This window comes from Carassius carassius, unplaced genomic scaffold (genome assembly GCF_963082965.1).
Source record: "Carassius carassius unplaced genomic scaffold, fCarCar2.1 SCAFFOLD_79, whole genome shotgun sequence".
Classification (NCBI taxonomy): Eukaryota; Metazoa; Chordata; class Actinopteri; order Cypriniformes; family Cyprinidae; genus Carassius; species Carassius carassius.
Genome location: NW_026774991.1, coordinates 146,007 through 170,146, shown reverse-complemented (window position 1 = coordinate 170,146; position 24,140 = coordinate 146,007). Strand labels below are relative to the sequence as shown.

Here is a 24,140-nt window from a genome sequence, read left to right as displayed (position 1 = left end):
TGTTTAATGAACATTAACAAAAACAGAAACTAGCATCACAAATTTGAGAGAGAAATATATATATATATATATATATATATATATATATATATATATATATATATATATATATATATATATATATATATATATATATATATATATATATATATATATATATATATATATTCAAAGATCATCACATTTGAGCAATTCCAGTGTTATGGACATGATATTAACATTCAAAACCTGAATCACAAATTATCATTGAATGCTTTCAATATTGACCCATCTCTTTATATTTTTCTAAACCCCAGAAAATAGAGTCCAGACATTAGAAAAATTATTAGTCTATAAACATGTTTTATATCTTAGATAAGGGAAACAGACGTGACAAAAAAAAAATTCCAGGTTTTTAGGAGACAATATATTTATTTACTGTAAATGTACAGTCAAATAATTTACAATGTAGAGTTTATGTGATTTACAATGCATAACCCAGCAGCAACAATATCTGCCAGATGAAGAAGAGTTGACCATTTACAAAACATCAAATATAAATTAAATTAAAAATTAAACAAAAATTAAATAAAAAATAAAAAATATATATTTGTATTTACATTTTCTTTTTTGGTGTGTGTTTCAGAGGAAAAATCAATGTTACGGACGTGACGTTCTGAAAGCATAATTTATCCGACTATGGAAAGGATATAGTGGTTTAAATAATGTAATCTCTCTAGGTCATTTCAGTTTGGCCGCAGACTGACGTTGATTCGTACTTCGTGGCCTTCGAACTTGTTGTGGCCAAACTGAAATGGCCTAGTGTTTCCCAAACTTTTTCAACTCGCGGCCCACACAACACATATGCTTGCACTGCCCACTGCAAAAAAATTAACTGACCCTATTAAATTAACTGATCACTATTATTGAGTTAATAATAGTACTCAGAAGCTAGATTGTTAACTGTGTTGACACACACATATGTGCTAAATGCATTCAGGATGAATTTGAAACATATTTCCAAAAGAAAACCAATTAGAGCTTTATCAAAAAGTTGTAATGTCTCTAGAACAGACATAAGTCAAAATAATCACTATAGTAAAGGTTTAACAAAATGTATAGACTTATGGCAAAAAAAATATAAATAAATAAATCCCGTGTCCAGGGACATTTTTTTTCTTTGTTGCCATGCATTGTTGATAGAGCTCATTAATTGTAGCGGTGCCTCAGTGTTGTAATAGATTTGTTATACATTATAGAGGTTCACACATACTCGTTTGCAGTGTGTTTACAGTATGTGTCTGCGGTGCAGAAGCAGCAGCGAGAGCAAGTTATTGTAAGGCGAAAGCACATTAAAATACTGCACGAGCGTGAATCTCTCTGTTCGCACGCAGATTTCCTTTGCTCTGTCACAAAACCATACGTGCTTGCTCAGATACACGCTGCTCTCGCCTGGAGAGAGTGTGCGCACTTAAAACGTGTGTCCTCTCGCTTAAACTGCGTCCTGTGCACTCACAATTCTCCCTATGCTCATGTGCTAGATATTAATTATTTGTGACAGTGTGTGAACCTGGAGTTAGGCATATGCCCAGTCTGTTCTGTTCTCGCGCTAGGAGCGCTGCATTCTGATTGGATAAGCAGTACACAGTCATGGCTTTTGGGGTGCGCAATGCACCATGTTCCAACGGTTGATGCATCTTGTGTTGTCAGATGTGCAACACTGCGAAGTCTGTTTAGATGATGTGGTATTATTTACATTTATTCATTTAGCTGACGCTTTTACCCAAAGTGACTTACAATTGCTATATATGTCAGAGGTCGCACGCCTCTGGAGCAACTAGGGGTTAAGTGTCTTACTCAGGAACACATTCGTGTCTCACAGTGGATTTGAACCTGGGTCTCTCACACCAAAGGCATGTGTCTTATCCACTATAAATGTGAGTTTGCTGAGGCGGTAGTGACTTACCTTGGTAAATTGGTCGGACAAGGTCAGGTTAAACCGGTTCCGGCTAAGATTGAAGCCATTGTGAAATTCCCTTCACAATAAGCAAGAGTTTATTGCACAAATTAACAACAAAACAGCAAATAAATTCATAGAACTAGAACCAAACTCAAGCAATCAGTATTAATGTCTTCAGTGAAGATTGGCATTGAAAAAAATCAAATGCTTCAACTTTGATGGACGGATCCTATTTCTTCTTTCTGTGATTATCTGCCCTGTTTTTGAGAAGATTCTCTCTGAAGGAACCGATGTTGCCACAATACACAGTCTCCCCTCCATTAACGTTGTTACGACTCGTTAATTTGCAGTTAGTTAGTTAGTTTTTTTTTTGTTTGTTTTGTTATCTCAGCGAGGGTTGTGTGTGGTGTTTCTCCTCTCGGTGTGTTCCGAGTGACGGTGTGTGTTATCTCAGTGAGGGTTGTGTGTGGTGTTTCTCCTCTCAGTGTGTTCTGAGTGACGGTGTGTGTTATCTCGGCGAGGGTTGTGTGTAGTGTTTCTCCTCTCGGTGTGTTCTGAGTGACGGTGTGTGTTATCTCGGCGAGGGTTGTGTGTAGTGTTTCTCCTCTCGGTGTGTTCCGGGTGACGGTGTGTGTTATCTCGGCGAGGGTTGTGTGTAGTGTTTCTCCTCTCGGTGTGTTCCAGGTGACGGTGTGTGTTATCTCGGCGAGGGTTGTGTGTAGTGTTTCTCCTCTCGGTGTGTTCCGAGTGACGGTGTGTGTCATCTCGGCGAGGGTTGTGTGTAGTGTTTCTCCTCTCGGTGTGTTCAGAGTGACTGTGTGTGTCATCTCAGCGAGGGTTGTGTGTGGTGTTTCTCCTCTCGGTGTGTTCCGAGTGACGGTGTGTGTCATCTCGGCGAGGGTTGTGTGTGGTGTTTCTCCTCTCGGTGTGTTCTGAGTGACGGTGTGTGTTATCTCAGCGAGGGTTGTGTGTGGTGTTTCTCCTCTCGGTGTGTTCCGAGTGACGGTGTGTGTTATCTCGGCGAGGGTTGTGTGTGGTGTTTCTCCTCTCGGTGTGTTCCGAGTGACGGTGTATGTTATCTCGGCGAGGGTTGTGTGTGGTGTTTCTCCTCTCGGTGTGTTCCGGGTGACGGTGTGTGTTATCTCGGCGAGGGTTGTGTGTGGTGTTTCTCCTCTCGGTGTGTTCCGGGTGACGGTGTGTGTTATCTCGGCGAGGGTTGTGTGTGGTGTTTCTCCTCTCGGTGTGTTCCGGGTGACGGTGTGTGTCATCTCGGCGAGGGTTGTGTGTAGTGTTTCTCCTCTCGGTGTGTTCCGAGTGACGGTGTGTGTCATCTCGGCGAGGGTTGTGTGTAGTGTTTCTCCTCTCGGTGTGTTCAGAGTGACTGTGTGTGTCATCTCGGCGAGGGTTGTGTGTAGTGTTTCTCCTCTCGGTGTGTTCAGAGTGACTGTGTGTGTCATCTCGGCGAGGGTTGTGTGTAGTGTTTCTCCTCTCGGTGTGTTCCGAGTGACGGTGTGTGTCATCTCGGCGAGGGTTGTGTGTAGTGTTTCTCCTCTCGGTGTGTTCCGAGTGACGGTGTGTGTCATCTCAGCGAGGGTTGTGTGTGGTGTTTCTCCTCTCGGTGTGTTCCGAGTGACGGTGTGTGTTATCTCAGCGAGGGTTGTGTGTAGTGTTTCTCCTCTCGGTGTGTTCCGGGTGACGGTGTGTGTTATCTCAGCGAGGGTTGTTTGTGGTGTTTCTCCTCTCGGTGTGTTCCGAGTGACGGTGTGTGTTATCTCGGCGAGGGTTGTGTGTGGTGTTTCTCCTCTCGGTGTGTTCCGAGTGACGGTGTGTGTTATCTCAGCGAGGGTTGTGTGTGGTGTTTCTCCTCTCGGTGTGTTCCGAGTGACGGTGTGTGTTATCTCGGCGAGGGTTGTGTGTGGTGTTTCTCCTCTCGGTGTGTTCCGAGTGACGGTGTGTGTTATCTCGGCGAGGGTTCTGTGTAGTGTTTCTCCTCTCGGTGTGTTCCGAGTGACGGTGTGTGTTATCTCGGCGAAGGTTGTGTGTAGTGTTTCTCCTCTCGGTGTGTTCTGAGTGACGGTGTGTGTTATCTCAACGAGGGTTGTGTGTGGTGTTTCTCCTCTCGGTGTGTTCCGAGTGACGGTGTGTGTTATCTCAGTGAGGGTTGTGTGTAGTGTTTCTCCTCTCGGTGTGTTCCGGGTGACGGTGTGTGTTATCTCGGCGAGGGTTGTGTGTGGTGTTTCTCCTCTCGGTGTGTTCCGAGTGACGGTGTGTGTTATCTCGGCGAGGGTTGTGTGTGGTGTTTCTCCTCTCGGTGTGTTCCGAGTGACGGTGTATGTTATCTCGGCGAGGGTTGTGTGTGGTGTTTCTCCTCTCGGTGTGTTCCGAGTGACGGTGTGTGTTATCTCGGCGAGGGTTGTGTGTGGTGTTTCTCCTCTCGGTGTGTTCCGGGTGACGGTGTGTGTTATCTCGGCGAGGGTTGTGTGTGGTGTTTCTCCTCTCGGTGTGTTCCGGGTGACGGTGTGTGTCATCTCGGCGAGGGTTGTGTGTAGTGTTTCTCCTCTCGGTGTGTTCCGAGTGACGGTGTGTGTTATCTCAGCGAGGGTTGTGTGTAGTGTTTCTCCTCTCGGTGTGTTCCGAGTGACGGTGTGTGTCATCTCGGCGAGGGTTGTGTGTAGTGTTTCTCCTCTCGGTGTGTTCAGAGTGACTGTGTGTGTCATCTCAGCGAGGGTTGTGTGTAGTGTTTCTCCTCTCGGTGTGTTCTGAGTGACGGTGTGTGTTATCTCAGCGAGGGTTGTGTGTGGTGTTTCTCCTCTCGGTGTGTTCCGGGTGACGGTGTGTGTTATCTCGGCGAGGGTTGTGTGTGGTGTTTCTCCTCTCGGTGTGTTCCGGGTGACGGTGTGTGTCATCTCGGCGAGGGTTTTGTGTGGTGTTTCTCCTCTCGGTGTGTTCCGATGACAGTGTGTGTCATCTTGGCGAGGGTTGTGTGTGGTGTTTCTCCTCTCGGTGTGTTCTGAGTGACGGTGTGTGTCATCTCGGCGAGGGTTTTGTGTGGTGTTTCTCCTCTCGGTGTGTTCCGATGACAGTGTGTGTCATCTTGGCGAGGGTTGTGTGTGGTGTTTCTCCTCTCGGTGTGTTCTGAGTGACGGTGTATGTTATCTCGGCGAGGGTTGTGTGTGGTGTTTCTCCTCTCGGTGTGTTCCGAGTAACGGTGTGTGTTATCTCAGCGAGGGTTGTGTGTGGTGTTTCTCCTCTCGGTGTGTTCCGAGTAACGGTGTGTGTTATCTCAGCGAGGGTTGTGTGTGGTGTTTCTCCTCTCGGTGTGTTCCGAGTGACGGTGTGTGTTATCTCAGCGAGGAGTGTGTGTGGTGTTTCTCCTCTCGGTGTGTTCCAAGTGAAGGTGTGTGTTATCTCGGCGAGGGTTGTGTGTGGTGTTTCTCCTCTCGGTGTGTTCTGAACAAATGTTGATTATGTATCTAGTCAGAAAGAATCTTGAGCAGAAACTTTTTTATTTTGGGTATGTCATTTCTGTCTCCATGCCAAAAATGGGGGGTGACTGGTAACGGGTTAATCCACAAAGTGTCCAAACAATAAACAAACACTTGACTTTACTCACCAACAGGGACAATACTCGACAAGAGACAATGGCAACATGAGGGCTAATTATACCAAATAAATGCAGAACACATGACACAATCCAACCGATGGGCAAACCGAACCACATGACAAGACAATAAATCAATAGGTGCGTTTGGTACAGATTGATCAAACTCTGTTTTGAAGCAGTGCATACCAGTTAAAAATTTTGTCGCTGACAGAATGTGACCGTCATGCTGGGCATCAAAGTGAGAACAATTTAAGAGCAGCTGGCTGACTCTCCAGAGCGACTGCAGGAGCGCAGATGACAACACAGCTGTTTCACAACTGGTCAGATTCACCGCATGACAACAATCATTTGTGTTTTGGGTTTATTCTAACCTTTTTAATTCCAATAATGGCCACAGAACTGTGTTTTTAGAACAGTAAATGCCTTTTTACTGTAGTCACAATGTTATATTGAGTGAAGTTTATCATAAAACACTAATAAAAGCATGTATAATCCACTTCATTAGTATATGAATATGTTAAACTATTCTTGAACATATGGTGTTGTATTAAGCAGTACATAAAGTGTTTATTGCTCATGAAAATGTTTCGGAAAATAATACTTTTTATTCACTTTTGTGACAGCATATGCAAACAATGCATGAGTTTCACTAACAAGAGCAGAAAATGTCCAGCTTTCAACTCCGGAGACAGAAAACCATCGACCAAGGAGGATGCTGAGGATCCGGGGGGGCCAGGGTGGAGCTGAGGGCTTTGGCAACCAATACGGCGATCCAGAGATCCACGGCAGAACCAGAGCAACTAGGCGCAGCCAGTGGAGAAGGGTCCAGAGTCAATGGCGGGGCGACACCTGACCAAAGCAGATCCAGTGGTACGAGGGAGCCCTGGTGGAGCTGATGAATCAATGGTTGAAGGTGGAGGCGAGGGAGCTAGGAGCTGAGGTGGAGCCGCTGGGACTATGGGCTGAGGCGGAGTCCGGGCCTCGGAGGTGAGGGAGACGCTGGAGGATGGCAGTCCCGTGGGGCTAGTACCACATACATGGTGGACTAGAGGCGAGCAGAGGGGCTGCCAGATGACAGCGGTGGTGGAGGCAAGAGTGGGTGGCAGGGCAGGCATTTTGGAGGAGCGGCCACTGGAGTGTACTTTCTGGGAGCAGGTCCTGGAGGAACAGAAGCCCCCTCAGGGCTGGATGAGAAAACCAAGGAAGAAGGAGGGCTGGAATAATATATATAACTATTCCATGCATAAGTATTATTAACCTTATCTAGGACAGTTGAAATTTAGCTCAAGACCATTAATTTGTTTGTAAATGTTACCATTCTTTGAGTGACATTAACCTGCGTCAAATTCAATTGAATGGGTATGATTTGGAAAGGCACACATCTTAATATAAGGTCTAACAGCTGATAATGCATATTAAGCCTGGAACACACCAAGCCAACGCCGACGAACTAGCGCTGATGAAAGCCACCTGTGTTGTTGCCTCGCGTCGGGGTAAAAAGCTGCTCTTGAACACACGAGAGAACTACTGCCGACTGTTAGGTAGAATGCGCGTTCTGCGCCTGCGTGTAAAAGACACAACTGTCTATTTCTACAGATATATTCGTCATTCAAAAAGGGAAACTGAGGTTGGGGATTCGATTCCCCGGGAACACATGATATGTAAAAATTGATAGCCCAAATACACTGTTAGTGGCTTTGGATAAAATTTAAATTTACATTCTGATCTAATTTTTTTTAACTGAAACAGAAATAAAAATCCTCAATGCTGTGACACCTTTGTTATTCCCATTAATGAAAATATGCAGGTTTGTTAAAAGTATTATTATAATAGTAACAATCCTGTTACATTTCGCATCTCTAAAACAACGACTTAATCTATAACCAACAGTAAACTACTTAATTGTAACGAGTGTATGAACATACTGTTAGTTTCATGTTCAGCACACAACAGCAGCGCAAGCTCTTTAAGTGAGAGTGTGGGTGGCTCTTAAAAGAGCCGTTGGGTTTGTTCTCTGATCTGAAGCGGTTTATCCTCCGAAGCCGTAAAAGGTGCGTCCCTGTCGTTTGAGCGCGTACACAACGTCCATGGCGGTGACGGTCTTTCTCTTGGCGTGCTCGGTGTAGGTGACGGCGTCGCGGATCACGTTCTCCAGGAACACCTTCAGCACACCGCGGGTCTCCTCGTAGATCAGACCGGAGATGCGCTTGACTCCGCCGCGGCGAGCTAGACGACGAATGGCGGGTTTGGTGATTCCCTGGATGTTATCGCGCAGCACTTTACGGTGACGCTTAGCACCTCCTTTCCCGAGTCCTTTACCACCTTTGCCTCTTCCAGACATGATGAGATGATTTCTGTTCCAGTCAAACGACGAATACAAACCACAGTAGATGGCGGTAATGCTCTTTTTAAGAATGCGAATCGCCAAATAAGCACAAAGAAGAAGAAGAAGTCTGTGCTTTGTGTCGTGTTTAAATCCGTGTTTAGGAGTCATTTGAAAAATCATATTTACATGTTTGCATTTGACAGACGCGTTGATTGTAGATCATCGTCATCATTTGGAGGCGCGCTCCAGTGTTTGAGCTGAAGGAACGCGCACTGAAGTAAAGGAAGAGCTACAGCTACAACATTAAACCATAGGTTCTCACTTCAGCCGCAAAATAAACCGCTATTATTACGAAATTACCTCTACTGACACATTAAATGAAGAAAGATTTATGTGGAATAAATTAATGTAATATTTTAGAAACATATTTTCTTGGTGTATCGCTGTGAAATTGAGTGATTAACACCGACACCTCTGTCGCTTCATCTGTGTTTTGTAGTGATGGGCAACTAGGATTGACAGAAGCACAAATTGATGACTTGAACAGAATTGCTGAAACAGATGGAGAGCGCATTTCTTTATTTAGTTATATTCAGTAAAGTGGAAACGGTCTCGTTCAGTGCGGTGTCGGTGGCTCTTAAAAGAGCCTTTGGGGTGTTTGGCAGCGGCGGGTTTAAGCGCGCTCTCCGCGGATGCGGCGGGCCAGCTGGATGTCTTTGGGCATGATGGTGACTCTCTTGGCGTGGATGGCGCACAGGTTGGTGTCCTCGAACAGACCGACCAGATAAGCCTCGCTGGACTCCTGCAGGGCCATGACAGTCCGTCTTGAAATCCTGAGCGATCTCTCGCACCAGACGCTGGAAAGGCAGTTTGCGGATCAGCAGCTCGGTGGACTTCTGATAGCGACGGATCTCTCGGAGAGCCACGGTCCCGGGCCTGTAACGGTGGGGCTTCTTGACGCCGCCGGTGGCTGGGGCGCTCTTCCGGGCGGCTTTAGTAGCGAGCTGCTTCCTCGGGGCTTTACCACCGGTGGATTTACGAGCGGTCTGCTTGGTTCTTGCCATCGCTGCGATCAACTTCTCTCTCCGTTTTGCGCACGTAGAAAAATGCTCCTCCGTCTCGTGCGTCTGCCTTTAAAGCGTCATACGGTCACGAGCTTATGGCGTCATTAGTCTGCCCATGACTGCTAGCCAATGACTGCGCAGCTGCTGTTTTCAAACGGGGCTGTTTGTGTTTCCCGCTCAAAATGCTTTGTCTCGGTTTCGGACTTTACGCGTCATTTATTTATTAATTCAATTTTATTTTCAGAACCAATGTCTCTCAGCAAAACACAAAACAGTACAATAACATAAAAAAAACATTTTCTCATTGGTGACTGATAGCGCACCGCTGTAAGCATGGGTTTTGACAAGAGCATTATAATAGCATTCTATGAATCAACCAACAGAGAATAAATGTACACATCAAATTTATCATGAAAGCATCGTACTTCAGTCTTCATCACATGCTCTGCTCCATCTTGCTGGTTAAAATAGACTCTCTTCTGCACTCCATTACTCAATGACTCTGAGTACATCCTTTTGTCTGTCTTAAATTACTGAACAGATTTGACTACCAAAAGCATTAATAAATCTAGTTTTGGCTTTTATACAGTTCTACAATCTTCCTTCAGAGACTTCCCAGCAAACATTGGTCCGACGCGACGTCATGTGGCCGGCCAAAAATAGTCGGGGTATGACGGCATAAATCGGTAGAAATATGTAACACAGAACATTTCCTAAAAATGCATTCAGATATGTTTGTACATGTCTATAGTTCTATGAGGTTTCATGTATAATTGTTTCTTTGACTTTAAGCTGCGTGTAGTTCAATATTTACCCGTGTTGTGAATCGGTTGTGAGAGGACGTCACTATTTGACGTCTTTTGCACGTGTATTACACGTCCATCATGACCCTCTATGAAATCCTTGTGGAATATGCAAAAGCTGTGCTTACACCTTGATTAATACTGCAATAATTAATTTAAGTGCACCAAGTAGTTTTTAAGAGGTTTTAAAGAGGTTGTGAATAGACGTCCACTGACGTCTTTTACACGTCTTGTCATGGTTGTGAAAAGACTCCAAGCAAGACTAGCAGGAAAACAATTTTTTTTTTTATACAAAGTAAATATATTTACTTTATCTTGTTTCAATAATTATAATCACAAACTGCCCAGTGTGGTCAAGTGATTGCCATGCTACAATTTAGTCATCATTTCAACCTGTTTTATGTATTCGTTGTTATTGTTTTTATGGAATCTATGCATATACATGTAAAACAGATATATATCCGGTCACCATTTCGGTCTGAGTTGTATGTAATTGCCAAAACGGTGTTGCCAAGATGTAGACACAAAACATAGTAATATATTTCGTGATATTATAAAATCCCGCGATAGGGGGATCAACACAAAACTATTTTTATTTTGTTAACTAACGTTACGGCATGAAAACAGCAACCCGGATCTCTTTAAGTGAGAGTGTGGGTGGCTCTTAAAAGAGCCGTTGGGGTTCTTCTCTGATCAGAAGCGGTTTATCCTCCGAAGCCGTACAAGGTACGGTATCGATTTATATATTATATAAAATCTACTGTTGGGTAAGTATATTTTGTATTATTTGATTAATGTGCTTGAGTTTTACTTGTTTGACACGAAGGAACCAAGAAAAATGATGCCCATGTTGTCAACTGAAATTCACTGAGTATGGCTAAAACTCGCTAACGCTAGCAGGCTAAAAGTTACTTATATTGATGTAATTTTTATTGGTACGCTTTAATTAATTATTCAGGGGACATCACAGCCCTCCTGTCTTATCAGAAATGTCCTGTTCACTTTCTCAGTTACACACCCAGTTAAGAGTGTTTCTTAACGGCAACACATTAAAACACAACATCTTTTATACAATAAAAATAAAATCTAATGCATGTTGATTGGCTTTTTCTAATGTTTCATTCATGATTCATTCATCTTGTTCCAAGGTTTTTTTTATTTTTTATTTTTTTTTAGCCGTAGACCATAAAGATATTTTGAAAATAAGTGCATGTCATTTATCTCAAATGTTTTATTTTATTTATTCTAACAATAGATATATTCTCTTCCCTCAGCTGCTGTGAAGAGGTGGAGTCTCTGAGACTGATGCAGCGATGGCAGAACACCTGAAGCTCGCTCCAGGAAGAGATGAGGGTGGAGGTTACAAGAAATGAGCCAAACTACTGTCATGTGTTTAGGGATCGTTCACACAAAAATGAATAGTCATAATTTTCTCACCCTCATGTTACGATCATAATCATTTTTCCTACAATGGCAGTTAATGGATTGTGAGATCTGCTTGGTTACAAATATTCTTCCAAATATCTTTGTGTTTATAAGGCAACTGTATAAGTCAATGACAAGATTAATAAAGACATGATAAAATGAAACCATCATTAACATTTTAGTCGAAAACACGTGAACGCATTCTCAGAAATGTAATATTTGAATTCATGTCGGTTCTATACAGTTTAACATCATTTACGCTACTTTAATTTTATAAATAGCAATGATTTCAAACATATTTTATGATGAGGGTCTTCTATGTTTTATGATTTTCTTGTCACATGACAACAATGGCTCCTGCAAGGTGGTTATGCCACGTTCAAATATAATATTCTTAATATTATTTATATGATTAAAGTATTTAAAAATAAATGCAATTAATAAATACATTAATAAACAAATTCTGCGAAAATAGAATTTTTTGACAATAATAATGGACTTCAAGATTGAGTATTTCAGCACTTTGTATTCAGTGATGACCCTCATTAAATCATATTTCTGATGAAAATGGTAGGCCTGTAAACTGATTTCAGAAATCCAAAATGGATACAAAGATTACATTGAAAAACACGTTTTTGAAATAGATTTTAATCATCTTGAAGATTCTTATTTGTCATTGACCAGTAAAGCAAACGTGAAAACAATATCATCAGAACATAGAAAGGTATACAGGTTTGAAACATGGGGGCGAGTAAATGACAGAATTTCCCCTTTATATAATAATTCAGTATTTTGTAATTGGTATTTTAGTTTGGTTAACAGATGCTAAACTGTTCAAAAACAATAAAGTGTGCTAAATCAGAGCATGCTTCTTTTTTGCATATGTCCACAAATAATGTGTTCTTGTTTGTGATGTACACTTGATTAAGATGTTTTATGGACGTTCAGGTCTAACTGGACCGATCTTGAACTTTTGTCAAGATGTGTTAAACCTCAAGACATAATTGATTGCCTTTCACGATGTTACACAGTGGGTGTGTGGTTATTTTATATGCAGGCTTATATATATATACATACACTTAAACTATGCAGCAACGCATTTAAACGACGACGTCCAGAAGACGACACATTTAGACGTCCAGAAGACGTGCATTTCATGTCCAGAAGACGTCAAAGACGTCGGTTCAACTTTCACTTTGGAACTATTTTTCAACCATGACGGGACGTGTCGGACGGACGTCTTTTCAACGGTCAAAAGACGTCCAAATGTTTGCTGGGTTAAAGCCAAACTGATTGCTATCAAGATAAACACCTGATATGATTCTTACCAGATTCTTTAACGCAACACTAAAGTTACCCAAGTGAGTTACACGAATAATTCACGCTGGTCGAAAACCATAAGAGTCAACAGTTCAAAAACAGCACGTAAACTTGGTTCATTTTTTATCTTATGTAAACCTATACATGGTGTGTTATTAAGAATTAAACAAAGTAAATCGCTCGCTGTTAGATGAAGTGTGTGGCTCTTAAAAGAGCCTTTGTGTTGGAGAAGCAGAGCGGACTCGGTTTACTTGGCTTTGGCGGGTTTCTCGCTCTTCTTGGGCAGCAGCACGGCCTGGATGTTGGGCAGCACGCCGCCCTGAGCGATGGTCACTCGACCCAGGAGTTTGTTGAGCTCCTCATCATTGCGCACCGCCAGCTGCAGGTGACGGGGAATGATGCGGGTCTTCTTGTTGTCTCTCGCGGCGTTTCCAGCCAACTCCAGGATCTCAGCGGTCAGATACTCGAGCACAGCCGCCAGATAGACGGGAGCTCCGGCACCGACGCGCTCTGCGTAGTTCCCTTTGCGGAGAAGTCTGTGAACACGACCGACGGGGAACTGCAGCCCTGCTCTGGAGGAGCGAGTCTTGGCCTTCGCTCTCGCTTTACCGCCGGTTTTGCCTCTTCCGCTCATCCTCAGTGACAAAATACTTCAACTTTACAAAACAGAAATAATAACTCCCTGAGCGCTGGTGAGCTGATTTTAGAAGAGCGTGACAGTCGCCCATTGGTTTAGACATTGTAAGATTTTAAACCAATCACTGAATTTCCCTCCAACACCCGCCAAAGCCACGCCTCCACATCTGCGCGCGGACTGAGCAGCATTTCAAATTACAAATGACAATGGAGCAATACATACAAGTGTTATAAAAAAAAGGCGCAGTTTAACGCAGTGAATGTAGAAAAGTTTTTTTTTTTTTTTGCATTAACGTTATTTATTTACCTTTATTTTTACCAGGAAATAATCCCATTGAGATTCAGAATCTCCTTTTCAAGGGAATCCTGGCCAAGACGGCAGAATAATATTTCCTTTTTAAAACTACATATACAAACATTTAACAGAAAAAGACATTTTGACCATTTAAACATCATCTCAACATATTCACCAGCAGCACTCAGTAACAGCACATGTGCATTTAGTACTCAAATAGTTATTTATCCTCATTTTAAAGTGTGTCATTGTCGGTAAATAGTCAAATTTTAGCTTATTCTGCAATTTATACCAGGAAAAAGGTGCAAAAACTTTAAAAGCACTTTCACCTAAGACAGTTCGCGTTCGTGGGATATCATACATGATTTGGCCATATGATCTAAGATTACACTTCCTGGTAGTGACTTTTGGAGTCAGAAGAGAACATAAGTAAGGAGGCAGTTTACCAAGTATGGCCTTAAAAAGAAAAATATACCAGTGTTCCAGCCTGCGATTGTGCAGAGATGGCCAACCAACTCTCATACAAGCTGCAATGATGAGTACGAAAACTGGAATTAGTCACAAATCTTAGTGCTGCATGATATATTGAATCCAGCATTTTCAAAGAAGCCTTGTTTGCATGCATATATAAAACATCACCATAATCCAGCATTGACATAAATGTTGTTTGTATAAGTGTTTTTCTTCTACTAAAAGAGAAACATCATTTGTTTCTATAATAGAAACCCAACTTTACTCTTAGTTTTTTTGTTAGACCCTCTATATGCTGTTTGAAAGACAAATTTTCTTCTAAAAGGAAACCAAGATATTTATAGACTGATACTCGTTCAATTACTTTCTCATCTAGTGTAGCAATTTGACTAGCATCGTCTGTTTTCCTTGATTTAGAAAAGCACATCATTTTAGTTTTATCAGAGTTTAGTACAAGTCTCAATTTCTGAAGATTCTTCTGAATAATTATAAAGGCAGATTGCAGATCCTCTATAGCACTTGTCAAGGCTGGAGCAGAACAATACAAAACAGTATCATCTGCAAAAAAATGACATTTAGCATTTGTTACATTTTTACACAAGTCATTTATACAAATAGTAAATAAAATGGGACCCAAAATGGACCCCTGGGGAACACCATTTTGTATAAATGAGTTTGAGGACACACCACCAACATGAACACATTGTGTTCTGCCACTCAAATAGTTGCCAAATAATTTGACAGCTTTTGGAGACGTTCCAATATCCACCAATCTCTGAGACACAACATAGTGGTCAACTGTGTCAAATGCTTTTGAAAGATCTAAAAACAGTGCAGCACAATAATCTTTAGAATCGATAGCACTTATAAAATCATTTAACACTTTCATAGTGGCAGTGACAGTGCTATGATTCTTACGAAAACCTGATTGCGAATCATGTAAAATATTTTTTTGTTAATAATAAGTCTTTTAACTGGTCACTTATAAGCCCTTCTAAAACCTTGGCTAGAGCAGATAGCTTAGATATAAGCCTATAATTATTTGGGTTTGATCGGTCACCACCCTTTAATAAAGGAGTGACATATGCTGACTTCAAAACACTTGGTATTAATCCAGTTTCAGTGGTCAAGTTGAAAATGTGTGTCAAAGCTTCTGCAATATGTTCAGCAGCAATATTTAAAAAGTATGGATCCAACCCATCTGAACCAGTAGATTTCTTAGTATTTAACCCTATTAGAGCATCATACACCTCCTTTGTTCCAATACAAACAAGATCAAAATCAATAGGTACATTTTCCCGGGACAAAGAGCCATCCTCTTGTCTCTGATGTTTTGTTGAATGGTCAAACAACAACCCAGAAGATATAAAGTGCTGATTCAGGGAATCTAACATACTTTTCTTGTCTGTAATAATTTTATCGTTTAACTTCAATATATTTGGCATAACAGTCTCCCTAGCGTCATAGGACAGTGATTTTATAACTTTCCAAAATTTTGAGGGATTAGCTGAGCTATCACATAATTCATTCAAGGCGTGTTAATCAACAAAACAGCAATGATATACAAGTGTTATAACAAGTCTCAGTTTAAAGCAGTACATGTAGAAAGTTTTTTTTTTTTTTTTGCATTAAAGTTATATAATAATACAAAATAAATAAATAATATAAGTTCAGGTGGTCTTAAGAGGCCCTCTTTTGCTTGTTATATTATGTAATATAAGTAAAAAACGGATATTATACACAACTTTAGAAAAGCTAACGTAAACGTTATTTATTATTATCACTTCCACTAATAGTGTGAGTGCAGGTCTTTCTTTTGCTCTTTCTTTCGAGTTTGTGGGTGGCTCTGAAAAGAGCCGTTGGGGAAGAAACAAGAAGAGTTTTGTTTCTTCTTGGGAGCTGCCTTTTTAGGCTTGGCAGCTTTAGGCTTTGCCGTCTTGGGTTTGGCGGTCTTGGCCTTTTTGGGGCTCTTGGCTGCTTTCTTGGGCGCCGCGGGCTTCTTTGCTTTCTTGGGGCTCTTCGTCGCCTTCTTGGGGCTCTTTGTGGCCTTCTTAGCGGCGGCAGTGGGTTTCTTGGCCTTCTTGGGGGATTTCTTAGCGGCGGGCTTCTTTGCAGCTGCGCTCTTGGGCTTCTTGGCAGCAGCGGGTTTCTTGGCCACGGGCTTCTTGGCTTTAGGAGCCGCTTTCTTCTTAGTCTCGGTCTGCTTCTTGCTGATCTTGAAGGAGCCGGAGGCGCCGGTCCCTTTGACCTGCAGCAGGGCGCCTTTAGTCACCAGGCTCTTGAGGGCGAGCTTGACGCGGGAGTTGTTCTTCTCCACGTCGTAGCCGCCGGCGGCGAGAGCTTTCTTCAGGGCGGCGAGGGACACGCCGCTCCTCTCCTTGGACGCGGACACGGCTTTGACGATCAGATCACTGACGCCGGGGCCTGCTTTCTTGGCTTTGGCGGCGGACTTCTTCTTGGGCGCTTTGGCCGGCGGAGCGGCGGCTGCTGGAGCGGTTTCTGCCATTTCTCGGAGCGGAATCACAGTCTTTCAAACACTGAGTTCAATGAGTGTCGCTCGAGCAGCGCTGCGCTCTTAAACAACACATGAGAACCTTATAGACTCAACCCGCCCGCTCGCGCTTGTGTTTTCTTCTCCTACATTTAGGGGCAAAACTCGAGTGTTAAAATAGTTTAGCGCAGTAGAAACAAAGTCAGCATCAAGCAGAGGTTCTTGGCTTTCTGTGGAGACTAAAACCCGCGGCGAGGAAATGTTGGTTTCGCCCCGGTCAGATCAAACTCGAGGCGAGCATCAGCCACGGAACAGAGCCGCGTGTAAATCTAATGCTTTATTTAAGTGTTAAAGTTTGACGAAAGAGCGAAATCGTCCTCTGTGTGTTTCAGAAACAGTTCGAGAGTGGTTTAATTGAAGAAGCATCAGTGAGTGTCGTGTGCAGTGTTTGATACAGCTGTAGTTTTGTGCAGCTGGAAGCACACACAGGTCCGGGGCTCCTCGTCCTTTATTGAGCCGATAGACTACATGAAATACTAATATGACAGATGTTTTAATTGAATTAACAACAACAATAGTTATAGTAATGTATATCTGATCACTTAAGTATTCTTTCGGTAAAAACATCTTCAGTGGCTGATGTATAAAGTGAGCTGTAAGAAAGACTCCCCGGTCGTAACTTCAACGTTGAAACAACGTCAGATACCAGGGTTGAATCAACGTAGAATTACCTTTCGATTTAGCAAACTGGATCAACGTTGATATTTTCACTTTGTTTCACCGTCTTACCTTCATCTCGGGTGAATTATGGCCGTTCTGGAGACATAGGATTAACGTTGAATGATGTGTTGATTTTGCAAAGTAAATCGGTGTTGATTCACCGTCGTACCGTGCACCGTGTATAAATACACAACTGTAGTTCAATTAGAGCCTAGTTTGCATCAGGATCAACACTGTACATGATAAACGCTAAAAATCAAATGACTGGCAGCAATAGTTTTACAACCAACCCAACATTTTAAAACAGCAGTTTTATTTTGCAAACATACTGTATACAACAGATGAAAATAATCCCAAACTTTATTTTGCAGAGTATTCATGGATGTTTAAAAACATGTCGAATAACAAAGGTTTTTGTGAAATAATTTTGAGTATAAATGTATATTTTGTGCTGCACTTGCAAGAGAAACCCTTGAAACTTTATGACTGAAACCAGCGGATCTTTTATTTTGGTGTGAAAACTACAGTTTCTGTAAAAAAAACAGTTAGAGAAGGGATTGAGCCAGGGTTTCTGTAACAGGAAGATGAGGACGATTCCAAGGGTCCAGCGTTAGAAGGGACACCCTGAGGCAGTGGCCAGTGTTGGGAAAGTTCACTTTCTACATGAACTAGTTCATAGTTCTTTTTTTCCATATGTTGCTGCGATCTATTATTTTTCAAAATTATTGCCACAGCCCATATAGAATCACAGACAGCAATTATTTTATCAGTTTTAACAATGAAGCTATGCGTCAAATTTCATCTTCATATCCAATTTTGAATCCTTATCCAACCAGGGTTTACATTAGCATTGAGGGGACAGCATTTCCCCATTGTTGCTTTAATGCTTTGTCTCCCATTCTCACCGACCTTGTCATAAACATCATAAAATTCTTTTAAATGATCATACGCCTTCTTGCTGTATGCTGCTGTCGTTTGCTGTTTTTTTTTTTGATGACGCGTCACGCATGCGGCGGACGGCGGTGCGACACTGGTGGCTGGTGTTGCCAGATTGGGTGTTTTTCCGCTACATATTAAGACTCGTTTACGGTGTGTTTTAGCCGGGTTTTCGCCTGGAAGGCTCTATAGTAATCTGGCACCCTATTGAAGGAAGTTAACCTGAGAGAGCGTGCCGTTCACAGACACCAGAATGAATGAGTCCACAGTAACGTTCATCAGGCAGTAATGCAGCACGTTCAGTTCACGTTCGCCCAAAATATGAACGAGTTCATGAACTATCGTTCAATGAACGCGTTCAGGCACAACACTGGCAGTGGCGTAGCCACGGGTGTGCCAGGGTGTGCCTGTGCCACCCACAGTGGCAGCTGGCACACCTAAAAATAGATGCAGAATATTTTTTTACAGTCTCAATATTTTTTTTTTTATTGTTGTTTACTTAGAAAATATATTTTTTAAATCAACCCTTTCACGCGTAAGTTACAAATATTTTAACTGACCCTTTGTTTCCATGGCGACGCGTCATGATTGTCACGTGACACACCTCAGCCACAATAACTAACAGATGTATCGCTATTCGTTTTATTTAGTTTTTCATTTTTTATTAAAATATATTCACAAACTTGCTAACCATGCCAACTGTCTGATATTCCGATTCTTCGTTTAAAAACCTTTATAAATTATCTTGATCTATAATGAGATGAGCGCTGCAGTTCAGAGTCCTGTCAGCCGAATTTAACGTACAGCACTTGAATTCCCCAGTTTCTCCCGAAGTTCTGCTGTGTCTGATATATGAATAAAACACGTCGGCAAATTACATTTGAATAGATAGATAGTTTTTGATGCATAGACATCAGTGTGTATTCTACAAACTATCAATGTATTGTTTTACTAGTGATTATGCATATTTAAATGTATGAAACCTAAAATAAACATTATGTGGTTGAATACACTGCATATTAATTGTGATATATGACAAGCGCTGAGCGCGTGGGTCTCTGGCTCAGCTCCAGCCGACGCGCGAAAGCTGTTTGAATCTGGCAGTTCTGTGACGTCATTGAACATTCTAAATCAGACTCTCAGGGGCACAGAAATAAGAATCCAATATATGGTGCCCAAGGCCGCCTTAATGCATGGGCTTACCTGGGCTGAAGCCCAGGGGCCTCGCAAGTTTAGGGGCCTCCGATGGTCTGTGTTTTTTTTTTTCATTTTTTTTTTTTTATTTATTTTATTTTTTTTCCGTCTTCAAGGCTCTAAAGCTATTATATGTCTAGTTGCTTAATGTTTAGTCAGACTGACAGCTCCCCCGTGACAGGTGAAGTGACAGCCCACCACCAGGGGTGGTCTCCCTTCCTGCGCTACTGGGTGTGTCCGTGTCATTTAGTCGAAAGTTTGAGAGCGGTGCCCAGAAAAGAAAAAACCTTATTAAGATGGAGTTGCGCGAAAAATGTCTGCTAAAGAGCATCCCAAAAGCTCACCGGATTTTTTAAACCAGCTTCTAGTGCTACTGAAGATGCATCCAGCACCGGAGAAACATTGCTTCACACACCGGAGGCGGAGGGAGCGGAGGAGGTGCAGGCCGCGACCGCCGCGCCCGCGCTGCCCGCGCAGGTGGACGAGGAACAGCAGGGGACTGCCAGCAGCAGCATCAATAGAGGGGAGGAGGAGGAGGAGCGGGGTGCAGGTGAGTATCAGAGAGAGGACCAGGCCGCTAAACAGTCAGATGATGACCCATATAACAGTTACCCGGGCCGCTGGGGAAATAATATTGACCCACAAGTGCGGGCTTATTGGGCGAAAATGGGACCGAAGGTCTGTCAAAATAAAAATGCGGACGTGTCAGCATCGGAACGCAAATATAAACAGCAGAGAAGATTTTTCTCAAAAATGCATTTCAAACGAAAACTCAGTAATGGAGAGTTTGTGCCCAGAGAATGGCTCTGTTATTCACCATCAGCAGGTAGTGTGTTTTGTTTTGCATGCAAACTATTTGGCCAGAACACGGAGAAATCAGCATTTGTGAGTGGGGGTTATTTTGACTGGAAACATGCAAATGATCGCATAGCAGAACATGAAAGCTGCGACATTCACAGAAAAGCCACGATCACTTACATAAGTCAAGCAGCTGACAGGGGAACAGTGGATTCAGGACTAAAAAAAACAGTTCAATGAGGAGTGTGAGTACTGGACACAGGTTCTACAGAGAGTTGTTGCTGTTGTGAAGTTTTTGTCTGAACGGGGACTTGCTTTCAGGGGTGAAAGCCACAGGTATGGAGACTCAGATAACGGCAATTATTTGGGGTGCATGGAGCCGATTAACAAGTTTGATCCTTTTTTAAAGGCTCATATTGAAAAATATGGAAACACTGGCAGAGGAACCCCATCCTACCTCTCCCTGAATGTGTGTGAGGAATTCATACAGCTGATGGGACAGAAAGTGCTCGAGGAAGTAATTAGCAGAGCGAAGCTTGCAAAGTATTTTGCTATCAGTGTGGACTCCACGCCAGATATCACCCACATTGACCAGCTGACTTTCATCTTGCGTTACGAGGAGCGATTTGTAAAATTCCTCCCTATTTAAAACCACACCGGAGAAGCACTGTTCAACTCTGTTATTAGTGTTTTAGAGGAGATGGGCATTGACATTATTAACTGTAGAGGACAATGTTATGACAATGCTAATAATATGTCAGGAGCCTGTGGTTTGGCCGTGTTGGTGTTGCTATCCACGGTGCTGAAATGAGTGTGTTTGTGTCTGTGCAGGTGCATGTCATGTGATTGGTTCAAAAGGCCTGCTGAGGTCAGAGAAGAGGCTCCTACATTTATCTGTTGCTGTTCTTGCTGTTATCAGTTATATCAGTTCAGACAGGTTGAGTATGTTTGTGCAGACAGGTGATGGTTGGTGATGATGTTTTTCATAATAGTGTTTAAAATCACACATTTTGGTTTTCGTCAACGTAAGTTGCTTTGTTGATAAATAAAGTGTCTTGTGTTTATGCTCAAGAGGGCTCAGTGATATTTTAATAACAATATTATGGTGTTTTCTGTCTCAAAGAAGGAAAACTCACTGTTGTTGCCAGGTCTTGAAAGAAACTAATGCATTTTATGATGTAGATTTACACCATTTTAAAACGAGACTAAATTTAGTGGATGGCGGGGAGATTTGGGGGGCCTACAAAACCTCTCAGCCCCGGGGCCTCCCATTAGGTTAAGGCGGCTCTGATGGTGCCATAATGCTAAAAATGTTAAAATGTAATTTACATTTTAAATTATTTTCGTAAAAAAAAATATCTGTCGACATTCGGACTGCCAACCAATCAGCAAACAGCAGCTGACTGTGACCCCAGCAGTCTAGGATATAAACAGATAATTTTTGATTGCACATTGCTAGCTAGCAATATGTCGCAGAGCCCCCTTCTTAATTTTTTTAGCAAAAAAACCTCAGCTTGATGGACAGCCGGACACAAGGGCTAACGTTACACCTGATGAAGATGTTTCTCCCTCCCTGGGCCCAACATCAACAGATGTGACTCCTCCTGCACTACTGGCTACGGGAAAAAACTCCTCCTTCAAAATTGGTCCAAAATTGTCAAACATTTGCTCAAATGATCTTCAGGCCGAGCCGCATAAAACTACTGTCCCCGATTTCTGATGTTTTGTTCTTCAGGCTCCGCACTGCTGCTTGCTGCGCTGCTGTACTTGATGTGCTGGCTGTGCGCCATACTTGGTCCGCTTGCTGTGCCTCGCAGGACTTGGCCTTGTATTGCTGCTTGCAGCTATATTATTGAAATAGTTTTATGGCTATGTGGGGCATGGTTATGGTTAGGGTTAATAATTTTGCACAGTAATCTGACAATAAATGTGGCACACCCAGATTTTCATATGCACACCCACTGGCTACACTACTGCCCTGAGGGCATTTCTAACCCGGACTGTGTCTTTTTTTAATTTTTACAGTGTGGGATGCAGAATGTGATTTCTACTGAAAGGGACTCTAATGTTAGAAGCAATAGCCTCGTGCGTATAGTGTGGTTGTGCTTCAGTCAATCTTTGAAAGAGTCCCAGCTCCAGGTCCTTTCTGACGCCGTCCCCTCCTCTCTCTCTCACTTGTGACCTTTCTGTACTGTCCTGCATAAACAAAAACAATAAATATAAGTCCTCATAAAATATTAACTTTGATATTGTGAAATATATTTAACTGAAAACTGAATGCAAAAAAAATCACACAATATTTTCACTTTACAGTGAAAGTGAGGTTGGAAACAAAGTGTACAACACTATTCATGAAACACTTAATGTATTCAGATGAAAGTTTACAATATTAAAATAGGATATATTTTTAGGAAAGCTTTCATATTAAGAACACAATTCAATTCAAGTTTATTTGCATCACGCTTTTTACAAAACAAATCATGGCAAAACAACTTTACAGTAAATTAAGTTTCTATAATATTTAGCTTATCAGTGGTGACTGTCAGTTTATGTGCATATGCCAGAAATGTACAGAAAAATCAATTAAAGACGTAATCAAACAGATGATGAACACTATTAACAACAATCTGAACAAAAATTACATCTGCTTAATATCAATAAAAAGTGCTTACAGGATTCCTAAAGAAAACAAAACAACTGTAACCACTAGAGTGTCTACTTTATTATGAGTCCATTGTGAGCAATGAAATGGAGTACTGCCTGAGAAAAGATTATTGTAACTAGTTGTGAACGTCTTTCAACATCCCTCCGTGTGAAGAGAAGGTGGGTTGCAATGGGACCAAACCAAGATTTACACTGTCTAAGCAGACCCCAAAAAAAACAAAACAAAAATACAAGATGCTTCAATTGAAACGATAAACAATAGATTCCTCAATTGCTCTCCAAGACACAGAAGCATCAGGATCAAACCAAACTGATGAAGGGTGGAGGGAAAATGCTTGATCATACAGTCTAAAGTCGGGGGAAAAAAAGACCTGTAATCTACTGCGTTGTAAGGTAGTCAGTTTAATACGAGGATGTTTCCCATTCCATGAAATACATGCATCAGGTTTGTTCCAGCTGCCACCGGTGGAGCGGGAGGAATCGCTGAAGAAAAGAAAATAACACGCAGGAGAACATTCATTTTAATCACCGATATATGAGCCTGAAGACACGTAGGAAGACAAGACCAATTTTCCAAATCTTTGTCTAGAAAACTATTATAGGACAATTTCCTGCAGGGATGGAAAAACATCTATCCCCAGTACTTATAGTTTTGGACGAATGGAACAGATACAGAAAGGGAAATTGGATCAATGATAGAATTGAGGGGAAGTTGACATGACTTACCATTAATTTTAAACACAGAGAGGGATTCAACATGGTCAGATAAATTAAAGACATGGGGAACAGAATGTGAAGACGGGAGCCACATCGGTAACAATCTTTTCAAAAACCCAAGGGTGTGTTCCCAAACCTTCAGGCAATCCAACCAAACACAGATTGCTGCGCCTGTTGTGATCCTGTGAATCCACGACCTGTTGCTCGAGCGCGGCTACTCATCTATCGTGATCTGTAACAACTTTCTTTTGTTCTCTCATCTCCCCTGTAAGAAGATCAGTTTAGAACAACAACTGAGAAGTGAACTCGTTCCACATCAGCGTCAGCACAGTTCTGAGACTGTTCTCCAAGTGCACAACAGTGTTCGCCATCTTCACCATATCACTCGTGATCGCTGGCTTGGATTTCTTAATGACTGACTGTATGCCATCAGGGAAAGTATTATTAATGAATAAAACTGAAAATAAAATGACAAAATAAAAATAATCAGCAAAAAGGGGCCAAGCGTACAGAGCTCTACTCAAGTGCGACTAGGTTCATGAGCACATCACGTGACTCCGTAAATGAGTCTATTAAAAATAAAAAAAAAAAAAAATAAAAAATATATATATATACACACAGGTGAATGATATCATCATTATCATCATCATAGGCACCAATTTATGTTTCTACCGCTGGTTGGCCAAACTTTAATAATACCTAAATATATATCCAAATACAAAACCTAATGCATGCAT

At 42.0% G+C, this 24,140-nt stretch overlaps 3 protein-coding genes and 1 pseudogene across 3 annotated transcripts; all 4 read right to left on the bottom strand.

Moving 5' to 3' along the window:
• Positions 1-7,524: 7,524 nt before the first annotated feature.
• LOC132133976 (histone H4-like) lies at positions 7,525-7,904 on the bottom strand. Its single transcript, XM_059546885.1, has one exon. The coding sequence runs from the start codon at positions 7,882-7,884 to the stop codon at positions 7,573-7,575; it is 312 nt and encodes a 103-aa protein (XP_059402868.1). The 5' UTR covers positions 7,885-7,904; the 3' UTR covers positions 7,525-7,572.
• Positions 7,905-8,084: 180 nt separating this feature from the next.
• LOC132133965 (histone H3-like) lies at positions 8,085-8,996 on the bottom strand (annotated as a pseudogene).
• A 3,655-nt stretch (positions 8,997-12,651) lies between these two features.
• Positions 12,652-13,169, bottom strand: LOC132133968 (histone H2A-like). The gene has a single exon (XM_059546877.1). The coding sequence runs from the start codon at positions 13,113-13,115 to the stop codon at positions 12,729-12,731; it is 387 nt and encodes a 128-aa protein (XP_059402860.1). The 5' UTR covers positions 13,116-13,169; the 3' UTR covers positions 12,652-12,728.
• Positions 13,170-15,672: 2,503 nt separating this feature from the next.
• LOC132133983 (histone H1-like) lies at positions 15,673-16,468 on the bottom strand. Its single transcript, XM_059546890.1, has one exon. It carries the CDS (start codon positions 16,387-16,389, stop codon positions 15,673-15,675), a length of 717 nt encoding a protein of 238 aa, XP_059402873.1. The 5' UTR covers positions 16,390-16,468.
• Positions 16,469-24,140: the final 7,672 nt, after the last annotated feature.

Excerpts from the sequence above, each read along its gene's own strand:
- LOC132133976 (XM_059546885.1), bottom strand. The coding sequence starts at position 7,884 with ATGTCTGGAAGAGGCAAAGGTGGTAAAGGACTCGGGAAAGGAGGTGCT.
- LOC132133968 (XM_059546877.1), bottom strand. The coding sequence starts at position 13,115 with ATGAGCGGAAGAGGCAAAACCGGCGGTAAAGCGAGAGCGAAGGCCAAG.
- LOC132133983 (XM_059546890.1), bottom strand. The coding sequence starts at position 16,389 with ATGGCAGAAACCGCTCCAGCAGCCGCCGCTCCGCCGGCCAAAGCGCCC.